The 17,383-nt window shown below is 39.2% G+C and overlaps 1 protein-coding gene across 1 annotated transcript; it reads left to right on the top strand.

Moving 5' to 3' along the window:
- Positions 1-376: 376 nt before the first annotated feature.
- Positions 377-13,002, top strand: CASP3 (caspase 3). The gene is made up of 8 exons (XM_069855932.1): positions 377-1,674; positions 3,449-3,602; positions 4,849-4,941; positions 7,211-7,335; positions 7,836-7,964; positions 9,928-10,103; positions 10,616-10,733; positions 11,591-13,002. Exons 3-8 carry the CDS (start codon positions 4,868-4,870, stop codon positions 11,815-11,817), a joined length of 849 nt encoding a protein of 282 aa, XP_069712033.1. The 5' UTR covers positions 377-1,674; positions 3,449-3,602; positions 4,849-4,867; the 3' UTR covers positions 11,818-13,002.
- Positions 13,003-17,383: the final 4,381 nt, after the last annotated feature.

Here is a 17,383-nt window from a genome sequence, read left to right as displayed (position 1 = left end):
GGTAAAGAAATTCTTCATTATGTCTAGCCTATATCTACCTCTCTTCAGTTTATACCCATTGCCCCTAGTCCTGTCACTACAAGCCATTGTAAGCAGTCCCTCCCCAGCTTTCCTGTAGCCCCTTCAGGTACTGCAAGGTTGCTGTAAGACCTTCTCAGAGCCTTCTCTCTCCAGGCTGAACAACCCCAACTCTCTCAGCCTGTCCTTGTACAGGAGGTGCTCCAGCCCTCTGATCATCTTTGCAGCCTCCTCTGAGCCTGTTCCAACAGCTTCATATCCTTCTTATGTTGAGGATTCCAGAACTGGACACAAAACTCCAGATGAGGTGTCAATAATGCCACGCAGAAACATGCTAGTATGTTTCAAATGGTTTTATTTTTTTCGTACTGTTAGCTTCTATATTTTCCTTCTGCTATTAATTAATCAGATAATTATTGGTTGTCATTATACAACGTAGAATGGGAATTTATTTCCATGTCTGCATTAGTATTGCAGGGTGCTATGTCTATATTTTTATGTACATACAATACCTCCTTTGAATGCTTGACATTTTGCAGTCATGTGAGGTGGAAAACTACCCTTTTCTAATCTTTAAGGACATGTTTTACAATAATGGTTTCTGTTTTGGACTGGTATTTTAATACTGCTACAGTCATTGCTTTGTAGCAGCTGATATATACTGAACATGTGTTGTCTTGTCTCCTGTGGTTTGCATATTTCAAGATACAGTTGGCAGCTAGAAACAGTTCAGTTATACGTTTGTTTCCTTCCCTGTCTGAGAAGCTTTGGTATTATTTTTATCACTATATTATATTGATTCATCTTATCAGTTCAAAATGCAAATAAATATTATTTCAAAAATAAACCTGGTGGTTCTTATGGCCACAGGTGATATACGATGATGTGGATTTATTTTTGCTAGGTCCAGGCAAAATAAGTTTTATTTTTCCTTTTTCCTATGAAAAGAAAAGCATTGGAAGAACTTGTATAAGGCAAAAAAATATTTTTGCTTCTATTGCTGTATGGAGAGATTATGGTCATTTTTGTAGCTTGCTGAGCATATGTTTGGACCTTTTTTGAACCACTTTATTTTTCACTACTTATTACCTGTAAAGATCATTGTAGCATTATCTTTGTGACCTCTATCACTGTCTCAGAGGGTTTTTAAACCCCGCCTTCCCTTTTTTCAATAAAATATTGGAAAATAAGCTTCCTAAACCTGACAAAATATATTCTGCTAGCTTAGAAAAAATATGTGGCTCATATCAGCTACTTGGTTTTTTTATGTTTTCCTTACAGTTGAAAGCTCTTCTTACCTAAGCTTTTGGAGGAAAAAAAATATCAGGGAGCAGAATAACATTTTTTAATTGAATTCTTAATGCACTATTATTCCCTAAAAGTATGAGATCATCTCTACAGGGAAATGTGCTTGACAGAATATGACATCGTTGCATTACCTAAACCAAGATGAGGCAATTCTTAGTGGTCTGCTAGAATCAGCATCATCCCCCAGAGGGCGTTGCTCTTAAATCTGACTGGTGCTTTTAGAGCAGAAAACATTTCAGCGCCTGGCAACAGAGAAGATATCACTTTGTGGATGTCTGTTGTTCTTTAGAGAAGTGCAGGTGACTTGATGTGTTAAGGTGCGTGCTTGGAAATTGATGGATACTGAAGGTGAGTTACTGATTCTACTCTGAAGACAAAGCATGCGTATTTTAAATATTTAATTATCTAATTAGTGTTTGATAGGAACGGTTGGACTCGATGATCCGGTGGGTCTCTTCCAACCTGGTTATTCTGTGATTCTGTGATTCTGTAAATATCTCAGCTTTTCCTTACTATCTAGCTGCTGTGAAGGCTCTTGGACAAGCTCCTCTCATGATGCAGTAGAATGCAGTAAGCTCTAACACTCCGTTAAAAAATTGAAAATGTAGGCTGTGAGCTAGGCTTACAGAGGCTTTAGGAATGAATATTTTTATGATATGATATTACAAAATGTGGTTTACATTTTTCAGAAACAAGGTTCTGTAGTTCACTGTAATTGTAGGTTTTGCTAGCCACTTCAGGTGTCATCATTTCTTTGGCATTCGATCATGGACAGCAGTTTTAAAGTTTTAAGGTTGCAAGACAGTGAAGGAGATAAGTCTTAATTTAAGATCACTTAAATGTTGGAGGTCTTGTTTATTGTTTGCGGTGTGCTTTAACAGTTGTGTTACAGAAGCATTCAGTGGTCCCAGTCTGTTAGATCTCTGTTAGATCTTAAGTCTGCTGTTGTTCACTGTTATTCCCACCAGCTTACTAAAACCAGTCCCTAGTGGAATACAGCAGTTTGGTTGGAGCACACCTGATGTGAACCCAAGGCAGCTTAATGATCACTTATTCTCCCTAGTGATTCCAAGGTGTCATCTGTTGACCAGAGGGTTCTTAGCTTTCCCTATACTTTAGCTGAGTCTTTCTCTAAGTAGTTATTAATATTAGCTCATATGGTCGACAGGAGGTGACCACAGTTCATGTAAGCGTATCTGTATGAGTTTACACCAGCTGGTTCATGTACTTGCAGCGCTGGCACTGCAGATCTTCACGATGCCAGGCAGCTGGGATGAACACCTGGGCTCTTAGCAGAAGTTGAATTCCACACTGATGTGGCTGTGCTGCTCTCAGTGCACCTGCTGGCTAATTTGGATAATGGAGCTGGGTGTGCTTTTCTTAGATGATGTTCATTACTGTGGGCAGACAAACAAGAAAATAAGTTAACCCTTTCCCCATCTGTCCGATTAATCCCAGCCACAAGGAGGGGTTTGGGTCATGCTTCTGCACGTACTGCTTTTCCAGAAGGAGGAGTTAAATCAGAATTGTGGGTCGACCTGGTTATGTTTTCCCACAAAATAAAGTTTTGTTCAGAAGTGTCAGACTGAGAGCTCTGGAAAGCTGGGAACCAAACCCAAGGGTGATTGTGGTAGGTATAGTGGTGAAAGAGGCATAGAAACTCCTGGAAACTGGGCTTTGCTGTAGCAGGGGAGCTTCTAGTGTGCTTGTTGATGAAAGCCATTCTTTCCACCTCCTAGGGATCAGAATCTCTGCTTTTCAGTTACAGCTGGGTAAACACACCAGTTGTCATTCTAGGTTAGGCTTTGTTGTCAACACTAATGCTCCCTGCCCAGTGATAAGGAATAGGGTTGGATCACCGTCCTGCCACAGATCTTGGGTATTTGAATTATCTTTTGGAAGTCCTTGTCTTTTTTCATGGGGAGCTTCTGAGGAATTGGACTTTGAAGTTAGGATGAGTAAATCCAGGTGATGGTGCTAGGCAGGCAGGTTCGGCGTTGTAGATGTAGTTCCTGCCCTGTGATGCTGTTTTTAAAGTAAATTTCTAAAACATGAAGCAATAATGTATTTTAGAAATTGTGTTTCTAAAATATCAAGCTTATTCGATTCTTTTGTAATTTAGTTTCCAGGAAACTTTGTGTGTACTCCTAATTTACATGTTCTCAAGTCTGGAATAATTTCGTGAGCAAGAAGATTTCTTGATTACATCAGTTGTTCAAGATACAAAGAAAGTGTGTTCAGAGCAACCTTGAAGATCTTTTGAAGCTACTAAAAATGTAAGTAAATGTTTTTTTAAGAAATAAAGAAAGAAAGAGGGTTATCCACACTTGGATTATTGCTTCTGATGCATCAGTAATTGTTGGTTGCAGAAAATGTACGTTCATGATGTACCACCTAGAGTATAGCTGTGAAGTTGAGAGACTTAATATAATAATTATATGATTGTATAAGGTGGCAAATATAGCATACCATCAAGGAACCTAGGCTTTAAATGAGAATCTTTATTATGCCTAAGCAACATATCTTTCTGCTTGGTCTGGTTATTTATACATTACTGTTTACCATAAATATACCCGCTAAGCAATTTTAAAATTCTTGCCTTGCAGTGCCTTGTTTGTTCCTTGGGTCTAAGCGTTTATTTCACTTTTAAGCATTTATTATTTTGTCCTATCTGTCGATTTAATTTTATGATGCTTAATGCTATTCTGAATCTTAAGTTAGAGGTAACTTGTGGTGATGTATCCTATGAGTATACACAGAGTAATTGGAAGGGAAATTTATTGCTTTTAAATTGATTTCTGGCTTATCATTCATAACTTCTTGTCTTGTGTTCTGAACAAAAGTAAATAGCAGCTTACAGCACAAAGTTCATTTCATCAACTATTTGAACAACTATATTTGGCTTTTTGTTATTTACATTGCAATTGCTTTCTCATATGCTGACCAGGATTGGATGCAGTGATGTTTCATTTGAAACGGAATGCAGACAAGTTATTTATTTCTTGAAATACTATGACCCAAAGTCTAATCTTTTAGGTGTCTAATAATTTGTATTCCTTGATTTTCAATCTCAATTTCTGTTACTGAGGTAGAAGGATCCATATATGATACAATATCCATAATACTGTAAGGACCTTACAGCATTTTAAAGATTGTTTTTAATTTGTTTGTTTCTTATCCTGTTTTTTGTGGGCATTTTCAAATATTTGGTCAAAGGGATCTGCAGACAATTTTTCCCAGAGAACACAATAGTTTAGAAAAATATTTCATGTTATTCTTCCAAATGTCAGATATGTAAAGATTACTAAGAAATGCTGCTTTTGTTTACCAATACTAATATTCCTAGGCTGAAGTTGTTCTCTGTGAATACTTTTAACATTTCTGTTTTCTCTACAGTTCTAAAAAAATTGCTCTCTGATTGTGTAAGGCTTTAAGGAAATCTAACAAAAATTAAGCAATCTGAAGTTGTTATTTCATGTGAAAATTAACTGTCAACCATTTCTATTTTCTTATGTTTTCAAGCTGATAATTGAGAGCCATAATGGCAGACAGAGGAGATGGACCACATTTGGGGGATGATCTGATAGATGCAAAATCTGTTCCTGGTTCCAAAGAGTAAGTGAGGTGCTTTTGGTTTAAGTCCTAAATTCAGGTCTTGAGGAATCTGGTGCTGTAAGAGAAGACAAGAACCATAGAAGCAATAATGCTAAAAGGAAACGTATCAGTTATGGTAAATTGTAATAATCATAAGCAACTATTAGAATTGTTGTAATGACTTTGAAAATATAGCGTCTCTGACAAAACAGACCGTATGTACGTTCAAGGAACTAAAAAGCAACACACTTGCAGTGCAGTTAGGTTTGGCTTAACAGTTTTATCAATCAGTCGGTTGCTCTTGAAAAGAGACTTCCCTGGCTCACCCTAGGCTAAATGTTCATGCCTTTCCGTGAGCTGCTTCCAGAGCTGACCTTGTGGCAGCCAGTTTAGCTAATTGAGCTGACCTGCTGTAGAGTTATATGTGCAGAAGGACAAGAGTGGGGGGAATTTACAGGTGTGGAAGGGAGGAAATGCACACCCGTTCTTCCTGGTGACAGCTAGTGGTTACACTGGTGTAGCACTGTCAGCAGAGTACACTCTCTCTGGGAAATTAATTTGGTTTTGAAGTCATTCTTGTTAGTATTTCAATGAAAATTAGATCCAAGAGCATTACGAACTTTTCATTTGCAGAAGACAATATGATAGTGGGCACCAGTCTTGAAACTGCTTGCCCATGTGCTTAAATGAGAAGGTCCATACTGACTTCAGCATAGATGGGCTGAGTAAAATTAGCAGCAGTTTCAGAGTCATGAGTGGTGGTGTAGTTGCTGTGCGCTTTAAGGCAGAATTACATTTTCTAGGTTTGAATGTTTACTTGTGAAAGTTCAATGCTAGTATGGCTTTTGGCTACAATTCAGAATAGGTTTGCAATCGCAGAGCTGATCTGGTCCCCATGTACACAGCGTTCAAAAGATGATAGTAAAAAAACCCAACCGATTTCTGGTTGATACAATCATTGGTTTCCTGAAAATACTTTTTATATCCTCTTGTGCAGAGACATTAGTATTTCAGACACAGTTCTTTCTTCATTCTTTACATTTTAAGATTGTTACAAGTTGCACGGAAGATTACTACAAAAGGCTCTACAATTGTTTATATTATTGTTTATGTATGTGTACATTTTGCCAAGCATGAAAGTAAAGTTTTATATGGAAGCATAACTATACAAAGTTGTTTTATTTATTTTAACCTTTGGGCAAGTATAGTCTTCACTAGTCTTAAATGAGATTATCTAACTGATTTTAGAGACATAACTTAGAACCATAGAATGGTTTGGGTTGGAAGGGACCTCAAAGATCGTACAGTTCCAACCTCCCGGCCATGGACGGAGACCCCTTCCATTAGACCACATCACTCAAAAGCCTCATCCAGCCTGGCTTTGAACACCTTCAGGGATGGGGCACCCGCAGCTTCTCTGGGCAACCTGGGCCAGTGCCTCACCGCCTTCACAGTAAAAAGTTTCTTCCTAATATCTTACCTAAATTTAGATTGAGATTTTGGCTTCAAACCATTCCCCCTTACTCTGTCTCTACACTCCCTGAGAAAAAGCTCCTCCCCAGCATTCCTTTAGGTCCCCCTTGAGTACTGGAAGGCTGCTATGAGGTCTACCCAGCGCTGTCTCCAGGCTGAGCAACCCCAATTCTCTCAACCTGTCCTTGTATGAGAGGTGCTCCAGCCCTTGGATCATCTTTGTGTCCTCCTCTGGACCTGCTCAAGCAGGCCTGTGTCGTTCCTGTGTTGGGAGCCCCAGAACTGAGTGCAGTACTCCAGGTAGAGACTTGCCAGAGTGGAGCTGAGGGGCAGAGTCACCTGCTTCAACTTGCTGGTCACCCTTCTTTCGATGCAGTCTGGCATACAGTTGGCCTTCTGGGCTGCAAGCACTCATTGCCAGCTCATATTCAGTTTTTCATCCACCCGTACCCCCAAATCCGTCTTTGCAGGGCTGCTCTCAATCTACTTGTTGCCCATCCTGTATTTGTACTTGAGATTGCCCTGACTCAGGTGCAGGACCTTGCACTTTGCTTTGTTGAAGTTCATGAGGTTCATACAGGCCCACCTCTCAAGCCTGTCAGGTCCCTCTGGATGACATCCCTTCCCTCCAGTGTGCCAACCGCATCACTCAGCTTGGTGTCATTGGCAGACTTGCTAAGGGAACTTCTAGGGAATAAGTAGCAAACATTACCAGTTTCATTGGTTTTGATAAAATAATCTTAATTTTATTATTATCTTGAAACTAGAGAAGAGAGATCAGAATTTAACACTTAAATTTTCTCTGATATCTATGCAGGAAGAGCCTACCTGCTAGCAAGTCTATGGACTCTGGAATTCTGCCAGAGTACAGTTACAGAATGGATTATCCAGAGATGGGGGAATGTGTGATAATAAACAATAAGAATTTCCACAGACACACTGGTACCACTTCCAAATTTTTTAGTTTTTGCTATAATTCAGATAAATATGTTGCATGTATTATTCCTCAAAATTAAATATGCAGACTGATTTTGATTGCAGTCAGAAATTAAGTGGTTTGAATGGGTGTGATTCATTTCATTGTGTGCTTATAAATATGCATAGAGGGAACATGTTAGGGTGTAGCAGTAATTGGGAGAAAATTTGATTGGTAGTACAAGTCTGCCCTCTCTTTTCTTCATAATTTCTGTTTTGTAAATTAAATCCTTTTCTATATATTTATAGAGCTAGAAATAAAAAAAAGAAACAGATAAATCATGATGTAGGTACAAAGAGAAGGGCATGGTGTGTGTGTGTAACAGTGCAATGTTTTTTCTGTTGGAGGGGATTTGGAATAATGGAATAATATGCCAGACTTATATGGGTATAAGTGAGAAAAGAGTTTGGCTCAGAGTATGCCATCTGTATCATATGAAAAAATAATACATTTCTCTTATGTATAGGGATGTTGCCCCGTTCAGGAACAGATGCAGATGCTGCAAGTGTTAGGGAAGTTTTTATGAAGTTGGGATATAAAATAAAGATCAACAATGATCTTTCATGTGCGGACATTTTTAAAGTATTGAAAAAGGGTAAGTGATGTTCAATGTTCGATCAACCACTGTTTCCAAATGTATCTTTAGCCTTCACATTTCTTCTTCCATGGTTCTTTTAGATGATATTTCACACCTACCTGTGGTTTATTGCTAAGGATAATGTGTACATGATAGTTTCTATGTTTATTCATCTTAGCTGTCTCTCCATCTTTTGTGCCATGACCGTTGTCTCCGTGTCCTTTCTCATCTTCTAAAGAAGGCTGGAAAAATGCTGAAACATAAATGCAGACAGATTTATATTCTGACCCTGGGATCACTGAAGCTCTGTGAGTTGGAAAAAAACCTGCACAATTAGGTAGAGGGGTTCTGTGCTATATGCTTAGCACTGTGGCCCAAGAGGTCTTCTGATCCACGGAGGACTCTGATTGAGAGACCAAAACTGCAAGTGTGTGGATTGAATTACTCTTTTAGAGAAACAACTTATATTTTGTTTGACTTGTAAAATAAAACACTCTTCTGTCAAGCGACAGCTTTATGCTACTGGTTTTGTTAGTCCTGCTTTGTTTGGACTTGGCTACATCTAGGACAGTAAATTAAATGGTGCCTAGAGGTATCTGTAGCCTTAGAACACAGTCAATTCTAGTTAACTGTTACAAGGTTTTTTGGTGTACCTATGGCTCGTGTCTGCTAGCGCACTCTGACTGTTCCAGTTCACAGGTCAACAGTTAAGTTGTTTCAGGGATTATTCCCAACATTCAGATAGCCTGCAGCAATTGTGTTTGGGTTTGGTGTTTGGGTATTTTTTGCAAATGTTAAGTGTTTTCTAATGTGAATATAGGTTCTTTAGTGTCAGTTAATGTTTATGCCAGAGAGTGTTCCCAGGCATGTTTAATTTGTTAGTATAATTGCAGCATGTCTGTCGACAGTAGCTGAACATGGAAAGTCAGATTCTGTGGCTCAAGGCCTCTGTCTTACCTGTGCTATAAGGCCTCCAAATAGTGTAAATTACAGACTGCAGCCTAACTAGAGAGTCTCATAATCCCAGCCTTTCCTGACTCTTCTAGATATGGTGCTTGTCCATAGATTATAGAAATGCTTGAGTGTGCATCGCTTGAGGAAAATCCAAGTAGTTCAGTTTTTCCAGAATAGAAATTCAGAGTTTTGGCAAGCTCTAAACAGAAGATTTCAGCTTTTGGGGCTGTTACTCTTTCTGTCTATGAACTCTTCTATCTTCTGGATTTGTTTTCCATTCAGAATGCCTTTTGGATCTATTCTTTTAAACCATTTTTATATCTTTTCTTATCTTTAAAAAAATCATCTCAGTCCTCAGGTACAATCCCCACAATACTGGGCAACAAAGGACATCAGAGAATATCTGTTCTATGCTGTTTGCATACCACAAGATGGGAAAAAATATAGATCTACAAATGCTTTATATCAAGCTTAACTATCTTTAAGTACAAATTTCAAAGGCTTGAAAAATCTTGCTAGACCTTGCTACAGGGCAAGAGTCAGAGAGAGGGCGTTAATACTTAAGAGTGCCTGGGTTGCTGCAGCAGCAACTTCAATGCTAAATCATTTCCCATGTAACCCAGGCAGTCGAAGCATCTCGGAAAAGAGAGGTAAGACTTCCCTGTCCTTTCACAAAATTCAGAACTTCCTATCAGTCTGATCCCAGATCATGAGACTGTTGACCATTACTGTGTGAGGCAGGTGTACCAGTCAGGCTTTCAGACACTGTGGGAACGGCCACTTTGTTTCCTCATGGCATTACTGGCATAGTTCTGTGGCCTTGTTTTAGAATGGGTAGAGTTGACCTTTAATTGGGGATTTTCTATGTCCAGCCTTCTGAAATAAAGTAGGCTGGCTCCTTTTGTTCAGAAGTAAAAACTAGTTGGAGGTTTGTAAACGTGAAAATTGGTTTTTAAAAGCTTCTTTTACATAGGAAGCTTTTAGGGAATGCAAGAAGGTAAGATAATTCTTTTCTTTTTTTTTCAAGTTTCTGAAGAAGATCACAGCAAGCGAAGCAGTTTTGTTTGTGTGTTGCTGAGCCATGGTGATGAAGGATTAATCTACGGTACTGATGGCCCTCTTGAACTGAAAGCACTAACAAGCCTTTTCAGAGGTGACAGGTGCAGAAGTTTAGCAGGAAAACCTAAGCTCTTTTTCATACAGGTGATGTATGGCTGAACAATGATCATTAAATCAGCTGGATACTTGAAAACATTTGTTCCCCATTAATTATTAGTGTGAAAAACTGAGTTACTTCTAAAATTTACTTAGATGGAATTTGGGAATAAGATTCTCTTTAGGTCTAAAAGTGGCACAGCCTCCCCTAGTAGGTATGCGATATTTGTAACAGCTGAGGTTGCATTACCTTAATTCTATGGATTAAGTAAAGACTTTCTGAACACTAGCAAATGTTCTAGTGACTTTCTGAATGCACTTTTGAGTGAATCTCTGTCTTAACCAACTGTGTAGTTAATTTAAAAAAATGCTAGTTACTTCTCTTCTGCATCTTTCTTATGGAAATGTGACATATACATTCTTGTTATTTTTGTAGTTTTTTAATTGTGGTATTGTTGTCTTTAAAATGGAAAAAAGCCCAGTATTCTGATCATGATCACTGCCTTTATTTATAATTTTTTTTTTATTTTTTATTTTCTGTTCTTCTTTCCACCAAATAGGCTTGTAGAGGGACAGAATTAGATTCTGGTATTGAGGCAGATAGTGGATCGGAAGAAACAATGTGTCAAAAAATACCTGTAGAAGCAGACTTCCTGTATGCCTATTCTACAGCTCCAGGTGAGAGACTTGCAAAGAAATTATCGGTCCTGTAACGGTATCTAGATATCAGCTTGTGTTGATACCCTGAATGACAATTTGCAGTTGGATCCAGGCAGTGGGTAACTACTTCATTTGTTCTCTTTCATGGAAATATGAATGTTCTTCCCTCAATCTTTTTTTCCTCCCCTGATTTGATTTCCTTTTGATGTAGTTGCTTCTCTCAGTTCCCACAAAAAACCCACCCTGAATATACATCATTCTCACTAGCAAACCCTCAAAAGTTCATCTGCTATAAATTCAGTTAGTCTGAGTTGTGCAAATAACTTACAGCAGGAAATAAAAGATATTAATTCTGAGAGAACAAAACAGTCTGATATCTGCTGATGCATATACAGACGTGGAATAAGGTGTATGTCACCTCTGTTTTCATTGCATCCTTAAGCAAAACTAGCAGTGGTAGAGCTCATAGTATGCCCTGTATGTTATCAGTTAGCAGGAATAGGCTCCAGTGTTTAATTCATGCATGTAGTCCTGAGGATAGTGATGCTGAAATCCACTTTGCATCTTGGCTCCGTCTGTATTGTTACCTTTCTTCGTCTAAGTGTACTCTACTAAGAAGGAGTAAGTGATTAATGGCTAAGACATGCAGCAGAATATAGTTTTTCTGCCTTTTAGTTTTCCACCTACTTACTTTTTCTAATCTAGGAAAAAAATAAGGGGATTATAAAGTCTAAGCTTTGTTGATTAGTGGTTTTGAGGTTTTTTTTTAAAACACCAGTTGCTATTGGAAACAATGCATTGTTGCCCTAATTGCTATCCTGTCCCATATCAGAGGCTGCTACCTCTGATCAATGCGACATCTCTCTATTCCGTAGGATATTACTCCTGGAGGAATGCAGCTGAAGGCTCCTGGTTTATTCAGTCACTGTGCAAGATGCTGAAGGAGCATGCAAGGAAGCTTGAACTCATGCAGATTTTGACTCGTGTAAATCGCAGAGTGGCAGAGTATGAGTCCTGCTCGACTCGGCAGGATTTTAATGCGAAGAAGCAGATCCCGTGCATTGTCTCCATGCTCACCAAAGAATTTTACTTCCCTTGCTAAAAGAATTTCACCTTATGATTTTTCAGTTCCTGTTTTATCTGTAATTTATATACAATGTTAGTACGGAATACCACTTCTAAAGCTCGATTACTGTTGACTGCTGTGTGTGGCATAATGAACTGTCTCAAAATTAGGTATGTCCTTTATTAGAAGCAAAACATAGTATGGCTAAGTTAGAAATGCAAACTTGAGTAGCTGAAACACAGGCAAAGTTGAAAAAAATGCTCTGAGTAGCTTGAAAAATTAGGAAGAGGAGATTAAAGAAAGGCCAAATCACTTGTTAGATCTCTTTGGTGCTACATTTCACTTTGAAAGGGCAGAGAAAAGAAACAAGTCTTGTAAATAGTTTGGTTTCATATCTTTGCCAATAGGAAGGAGATTCAGAATGTGATATGTTTACTAATAATGGTAATATGATAGTAGTCTTGTTATACATTTCTCCTTAACTAGAGTTCTTGAAGTTTAAGTTATAAACAAACCTAAACCTGTTTTATAACTTAAGACATAAACTGTGGAAAACAGCCATTTTATTTTTTACATACAATTAGGAAGTGTGTTTAGAATACAGTCAATTTTTTTCCTGATAATTTTATAACTTTTGTATTATATCAGCATGGTAGCTATTTAAAAATAAATTTTGTATTACTGACCTTGAAGCTGAGTGACCAAGGGTCCAAAATTTCTTTTTCTGCAGCTCCCTAAGGGGGAGCTGTTGGTGCATATTTGGGGCTAAAAGAATTGGTGCAAAAGGAAGCCTGCCTTCTGAATAGTCTGCTTTCCTCTTTCTGGCCATAACCTCGAGTGAGTTTGCATTGTGCTGTGTGTGTACCACATTTTATCTGTGTGGAAACCTAGATTTGTGGTACTGGAGAAATTTCACTTCTTAAGTCTAATATCAAGTTAATGACGAGACTTTAGCTAAAATATGTTAACATAGTAAATTTATATCACTTGACTGAATTTTGTGGAATAGGATTTTACCAAATTGTAAAACATTTTTGTATACCTTTCAGCTTGAGGCACTCTTTTTAAAAGATGAGATGAAGACAGGCCAGTAAAGGGCTACTACTAGGGTGCTTGCAAAACAAGACTTAAAACTCTTTAAATTGTGTAGCAGAAACAGTGTTAGCCAGTTGATGTTCACTTCCAGAGGCATTTGTGGTTTTTTACCTTTAAATTAAATACTTTTACCTAAATTGTATCGTGCTTTTCTATGTGTATCATTTGTTTAGGATCTGGTAGCTTTTGCAAATTAAGTTCAATTACATCCCTTTTTCTCAAAATACTACTTCCCCTTTTCTTTCCCATCTGCCTTACCACCAAAAGTTGAAATGAAGCTGCTTTAAAGCACTGTACACCTTGTAGCCAAGTAATAAGAGTAGTGATTGAGACATGGGAAATGCAGGTTCAAAAGTTATTCTGAGGAGGGGATTTTAACCATTGTAGATGAGTTCAGTGGGGGATGCCTGCTGAGCAGGAGCAACCTTGCCTCTCTCTTGTAGAAATGTTTTGTGAGAGAGGTTTAGTCTAACAGGACTGATTGAAACTTTAGCTCCAGGCAGATTTATTAATTACACATGAGTAAATAGGGTCCTGTTAAACATACTTAAAAGTAACATTTACAAAAACCTTTATGTAGGCTTCCTCATGTAGCTTATGAATTATAATGAGCAGCTGCAGTTATATGTTTTAAGTGTCTGACAGGAGGTCGGTTAATTTATTTCAAAGTAATTGGGAATAGGAATGTTCTTTGAATTCTTAGTTACTTTGCTGTGAAAAAGTCCTGTCGTGGAGTTTGCTCTGCCCTTAGATTGAATATGTTCTGGTCTTGATCCGTCTTGGTCTTTTAAGGAAAAATGATTCTACAACTTTCCCAATAGTCACTGAAACAGTGAGCCAAAGCTAAGCTAGAGCAAGGAACTGGTCATTTAGGAAGATGCAGAGGAAGGGCTTAGGGAAAGAGGTAGTACTCCTGTTGGTCCTTTTGGGACAAGAGCTGCGTTTTACTCCAAGTCAGGAAATCCCTCCAGAGTGCCAGGAGGCTTCTGGTTGTTTCTTGACAAGGGCTGGTGTTCCAGTCCATGGGACTTGTGGGCAGAGACATAGCCTGTTGGAGAAGGGAGAGAGGGGGGAGGGAGGATGGTCCTTGAATGCTTGACTCCGTTTGCAAGGAGGTCTGAATAGGACTGGTAAGCCAAGTGATTTGGAAAATGCAATACAGTCAAAAGCTTGAAACTGGGGAAGTGGGGGAAGAGGCAGTAGGATGGAAGCTTGTAATAGGGAAAGTGTTAAGGACAGATGTAAGGGAACTAGGACTAGTGAACGGTTGTCTGTAGAGTGATGCTCGGTGTGTGAGGACCACACACGATGGAAGAAAGCTGTAGTAGAGAGGCAAAATTGCCAGTTAATCAGCACTGTAGGTTTTGGTTGGATAAATCACAGAAAATTGGAAGGCTGAGGTACAGGAGTGGAAGTAAAGCGAAAGGAGAGACTGCATAACGTGATGAGAAGAAGCTGCCTTACACAGTGTGAGTGAAGCTAAAGGGGAAAGGAACAAGGGATTTATGCTAAAAACTTGGCCAAATGCACATGCTTGGCAGTCAGTATTATGACAGGCTCTACTGATAATGGGGCAGTTAAACTGTCTTTTTATTGTTGGGCTGCGTGATCAAAGTCCCTCAACACAAGCAAAAAGAGCAGAAAAAAGATGAGGGCAGGAGAGGAAATCCAAATAACACTCTCCCTTGCAGGGCTATTCCCAAGCCCATCACAGGGGGCCTATCAATAGCCCATCTCCACAAGCCCAGAGGTGCAAGAGCACAAGCACAGGCAGGAATCCAAATCAAGCACTTGGAGGCAGAGACACCCTGTGTAGGGCTCTTCCCAGGGCTGAGCCCAGGCCTCAGGGTCCAGGATGGGGTGAAACCCATCAAGGTGAGTCAATGCAGGAGCACCTGCCATGTAATTGTGGGACACAACAATGGGATGCAAAGGAAAAGCATTTGGGGACTGCATGGCGTTTGTTATGGGATGTTTAGGGAAGGAATCGGGCAGGGAAAGGGATGGGTTTACACAATTTGAAAAGGAACAATTGTAGGAAAAAGAGAGGTGTAAAGAGACAAGAAGGACTGGTCACATGAATAGTCTGCTGATCGTTTCTTGGCACTGGTGAGACCGCTCCTCGAATCCTGTGTTCAGTTCTGGGCCCCTCACCACAAGAAGGATGTTGAGGCTCTGGAGCGAGTCCAGAGAAGAGCAATGAAGTTGGTGAGGGGGCTGGAGAAAAAGCCTTACGAGGAGCAGCTGAGGGAGCTGGGGTTGTTTAGCCTGGAGGAGGCTGAGGGGAGACCTCATTGCTCTCTACAACTACCTGGAAGGCCGTGTACATGTGTATGTAAGTGGTATATGCATGTGCTCTGTGTCTACTCGGAGCACATCAGCTTCCATACTGGTTAGACCTGAGGACATGGCACTGCAGCAACCTTACCTGTCTTTGGCTGCCAGATATGGCCTACTGTGTTTCTCTCCTAACACATATCTTTTGACAAACCAATATTAGTCAATATGCTGTCCAACAAACTTCTGAAATGTGAAGGAGAACTGGCTTTTTTTCCAGAAAAGGGAGGAAATCAGTATGTTAAGTATGAGGACCTTCACAGAGACTGATGGTGAAAGGCTAGGTAGTGAAGGAAGGAATAAACCATTATGTTAAGGGAACTAATTAGCTTAAGCAATAATAATAATAATAATAATAATAATCAGATCTTGGCCAGCTTGCAGTTAGAAAGAATGTGATTGTAACAAGAGTTTAGCTTGTTTAGTGGCTGAAACAAAGAGCAGATCAAGTATTGAAAGGACAGTCCCCCATCAGGAACAAGGGACAGACCTGAGCTCACCAAGAGGACACAAAGAGGAAGGAGATAAGATAAAAGACCATCAGGGGCTTCTGAAGACACAAAGAAACTGTGATGTGCATACAGGAGTGGGTGATAATAAGTTCCTGGAATGATAATAATGATAATAAGTTCCTGGAAAAACAATGGACGTGAAACAATGGACATGTAACATGTTTCCAGGAATCTCTCTGAATATGTATGTTTAACCAGGATACAAGTCACACCACCAGCCTCAACAGTTGGACACATCAGGTGGATTACCCCAGGTGTATCCCAGCGCCATTTATTAAAGGAATACCTGCTTAATAATCAAATTGACATTGATTATTGAATCTGGCTTTTCACAGCATCAGTAAAAATGCTTGCATGGAGACAGTTACACAGTTTTGAGTATACTGATCATCATTTCTCTCAGGGAAGGCCTTCACAGTTTCCAAGCTCAGCTGAAAAGCACATTTGTGTTTTCACCTTAGACGCATATATTTGCACAGCTAACTGGATCATTAACTAAATCATGTCCAAAAAGCTCTTAAAACCCCTGAACTTAGTCTTCTGCTTATTTGAAAAGACACCAGAAGTACAAACCTTTCATAAATTAACAATAAAATTAGCAAAGATGGCATATGATACACCTAATGATTTTTAATAATGTTTGCTTTTCTAGCAAAACTGAAAAAAAATCTGTGTGTTGGATTTTTTAAAAGCATTTGATACTAAGCAATGGAAGTATGAAGAAACTAAAGACCAGGCTGAAACTGGGGAGGGAATTCATGCTGTTTGGTTTATACCACAGTCAGGTGCTCCCTTTCAGGAATACAAATCCTTACTTTGAATGCAGTCTGCCTGTCCTCTGCCCTCAACAATCTCTGAGAGTGCATATGTAAAATCTGCAAAAAGAAAAAAGGCAAGTAAAACGCTGATGCCAGTAAGTCCTGTGGAAAGAGGCTGTCCTTGAGTACAGCACCCACACTGCTTCATAACATAAGAAAACCAACTTACTCAAAATTTACAGTCATTAATAAGTTACTAGGTGCTCTTCCATGCGTAATGCATTCTTCTTGGAAGTCTATGTGATTTCTTCTGAATTTTTAAACTAAATTACTATACATGTGTATGCAATTTATATTTTTAACTATAATCTCACATTTATTTATTTTCTGCTGAGGCCAGGCACCATGCATGTGAGATCACTTTTAGATATATGGGTAGTAATGGCTAAATTATAACAGCAATGGGAAAAAATTTTATATCCTCATGTTCTATAAGGAATACTACTAATTACCAGGAAATCTACCTTCCAGTTGCATATTTTCTTCTGCTAATGACTGCAGGCAGCAGGACAGTTCCAGCAGAATTCTGGGTTCAGAGACAAACTACTGCATCATCACCACAGGGTGTCACTGCAGATAGCACAATAATCTCCAAAACTCACATTAATGCGGAATTTAAAACCAAAACCAAAAGCCTTGGGAGTGAAGCAACCCTTTCACACTTCTCAGTGGTTGTTTGTTGTCTGGCAGATCGATTGCTTATGACATCCTGGGACTGGCATCTCGAAGTACATGAGAACTTTGCATTGCTTCTTCCCCTGCCTTTCTCGTTGCGTATGCAAGTAAACCAGAATCAGCTCATTCTCAGGCAAAAAGGGCTGTTTCTGCTGTCCTAGACTC

The sequence above is a fragment of the Phaenicophaeus curvirostris genome, chromosome 4 (genome assembly GCF_032191515.1).
Source record: "Phaenicophaeus curvirostris isolate KB17595 chromosome 4, BPBGC_Pcur_1.0, whole genome shotgun sequence".
NCBI lineage: Eukaryota > Metazoa > Chordata > Aves > Cuculiformes > Cuculidae > Phaenicophaeus > Phaenicophaeus curvirostris.
Note: the sequence above shows the minus strand (reverse complement) of the source record. Positions and strands in the feature narration are given on the sequence as shown.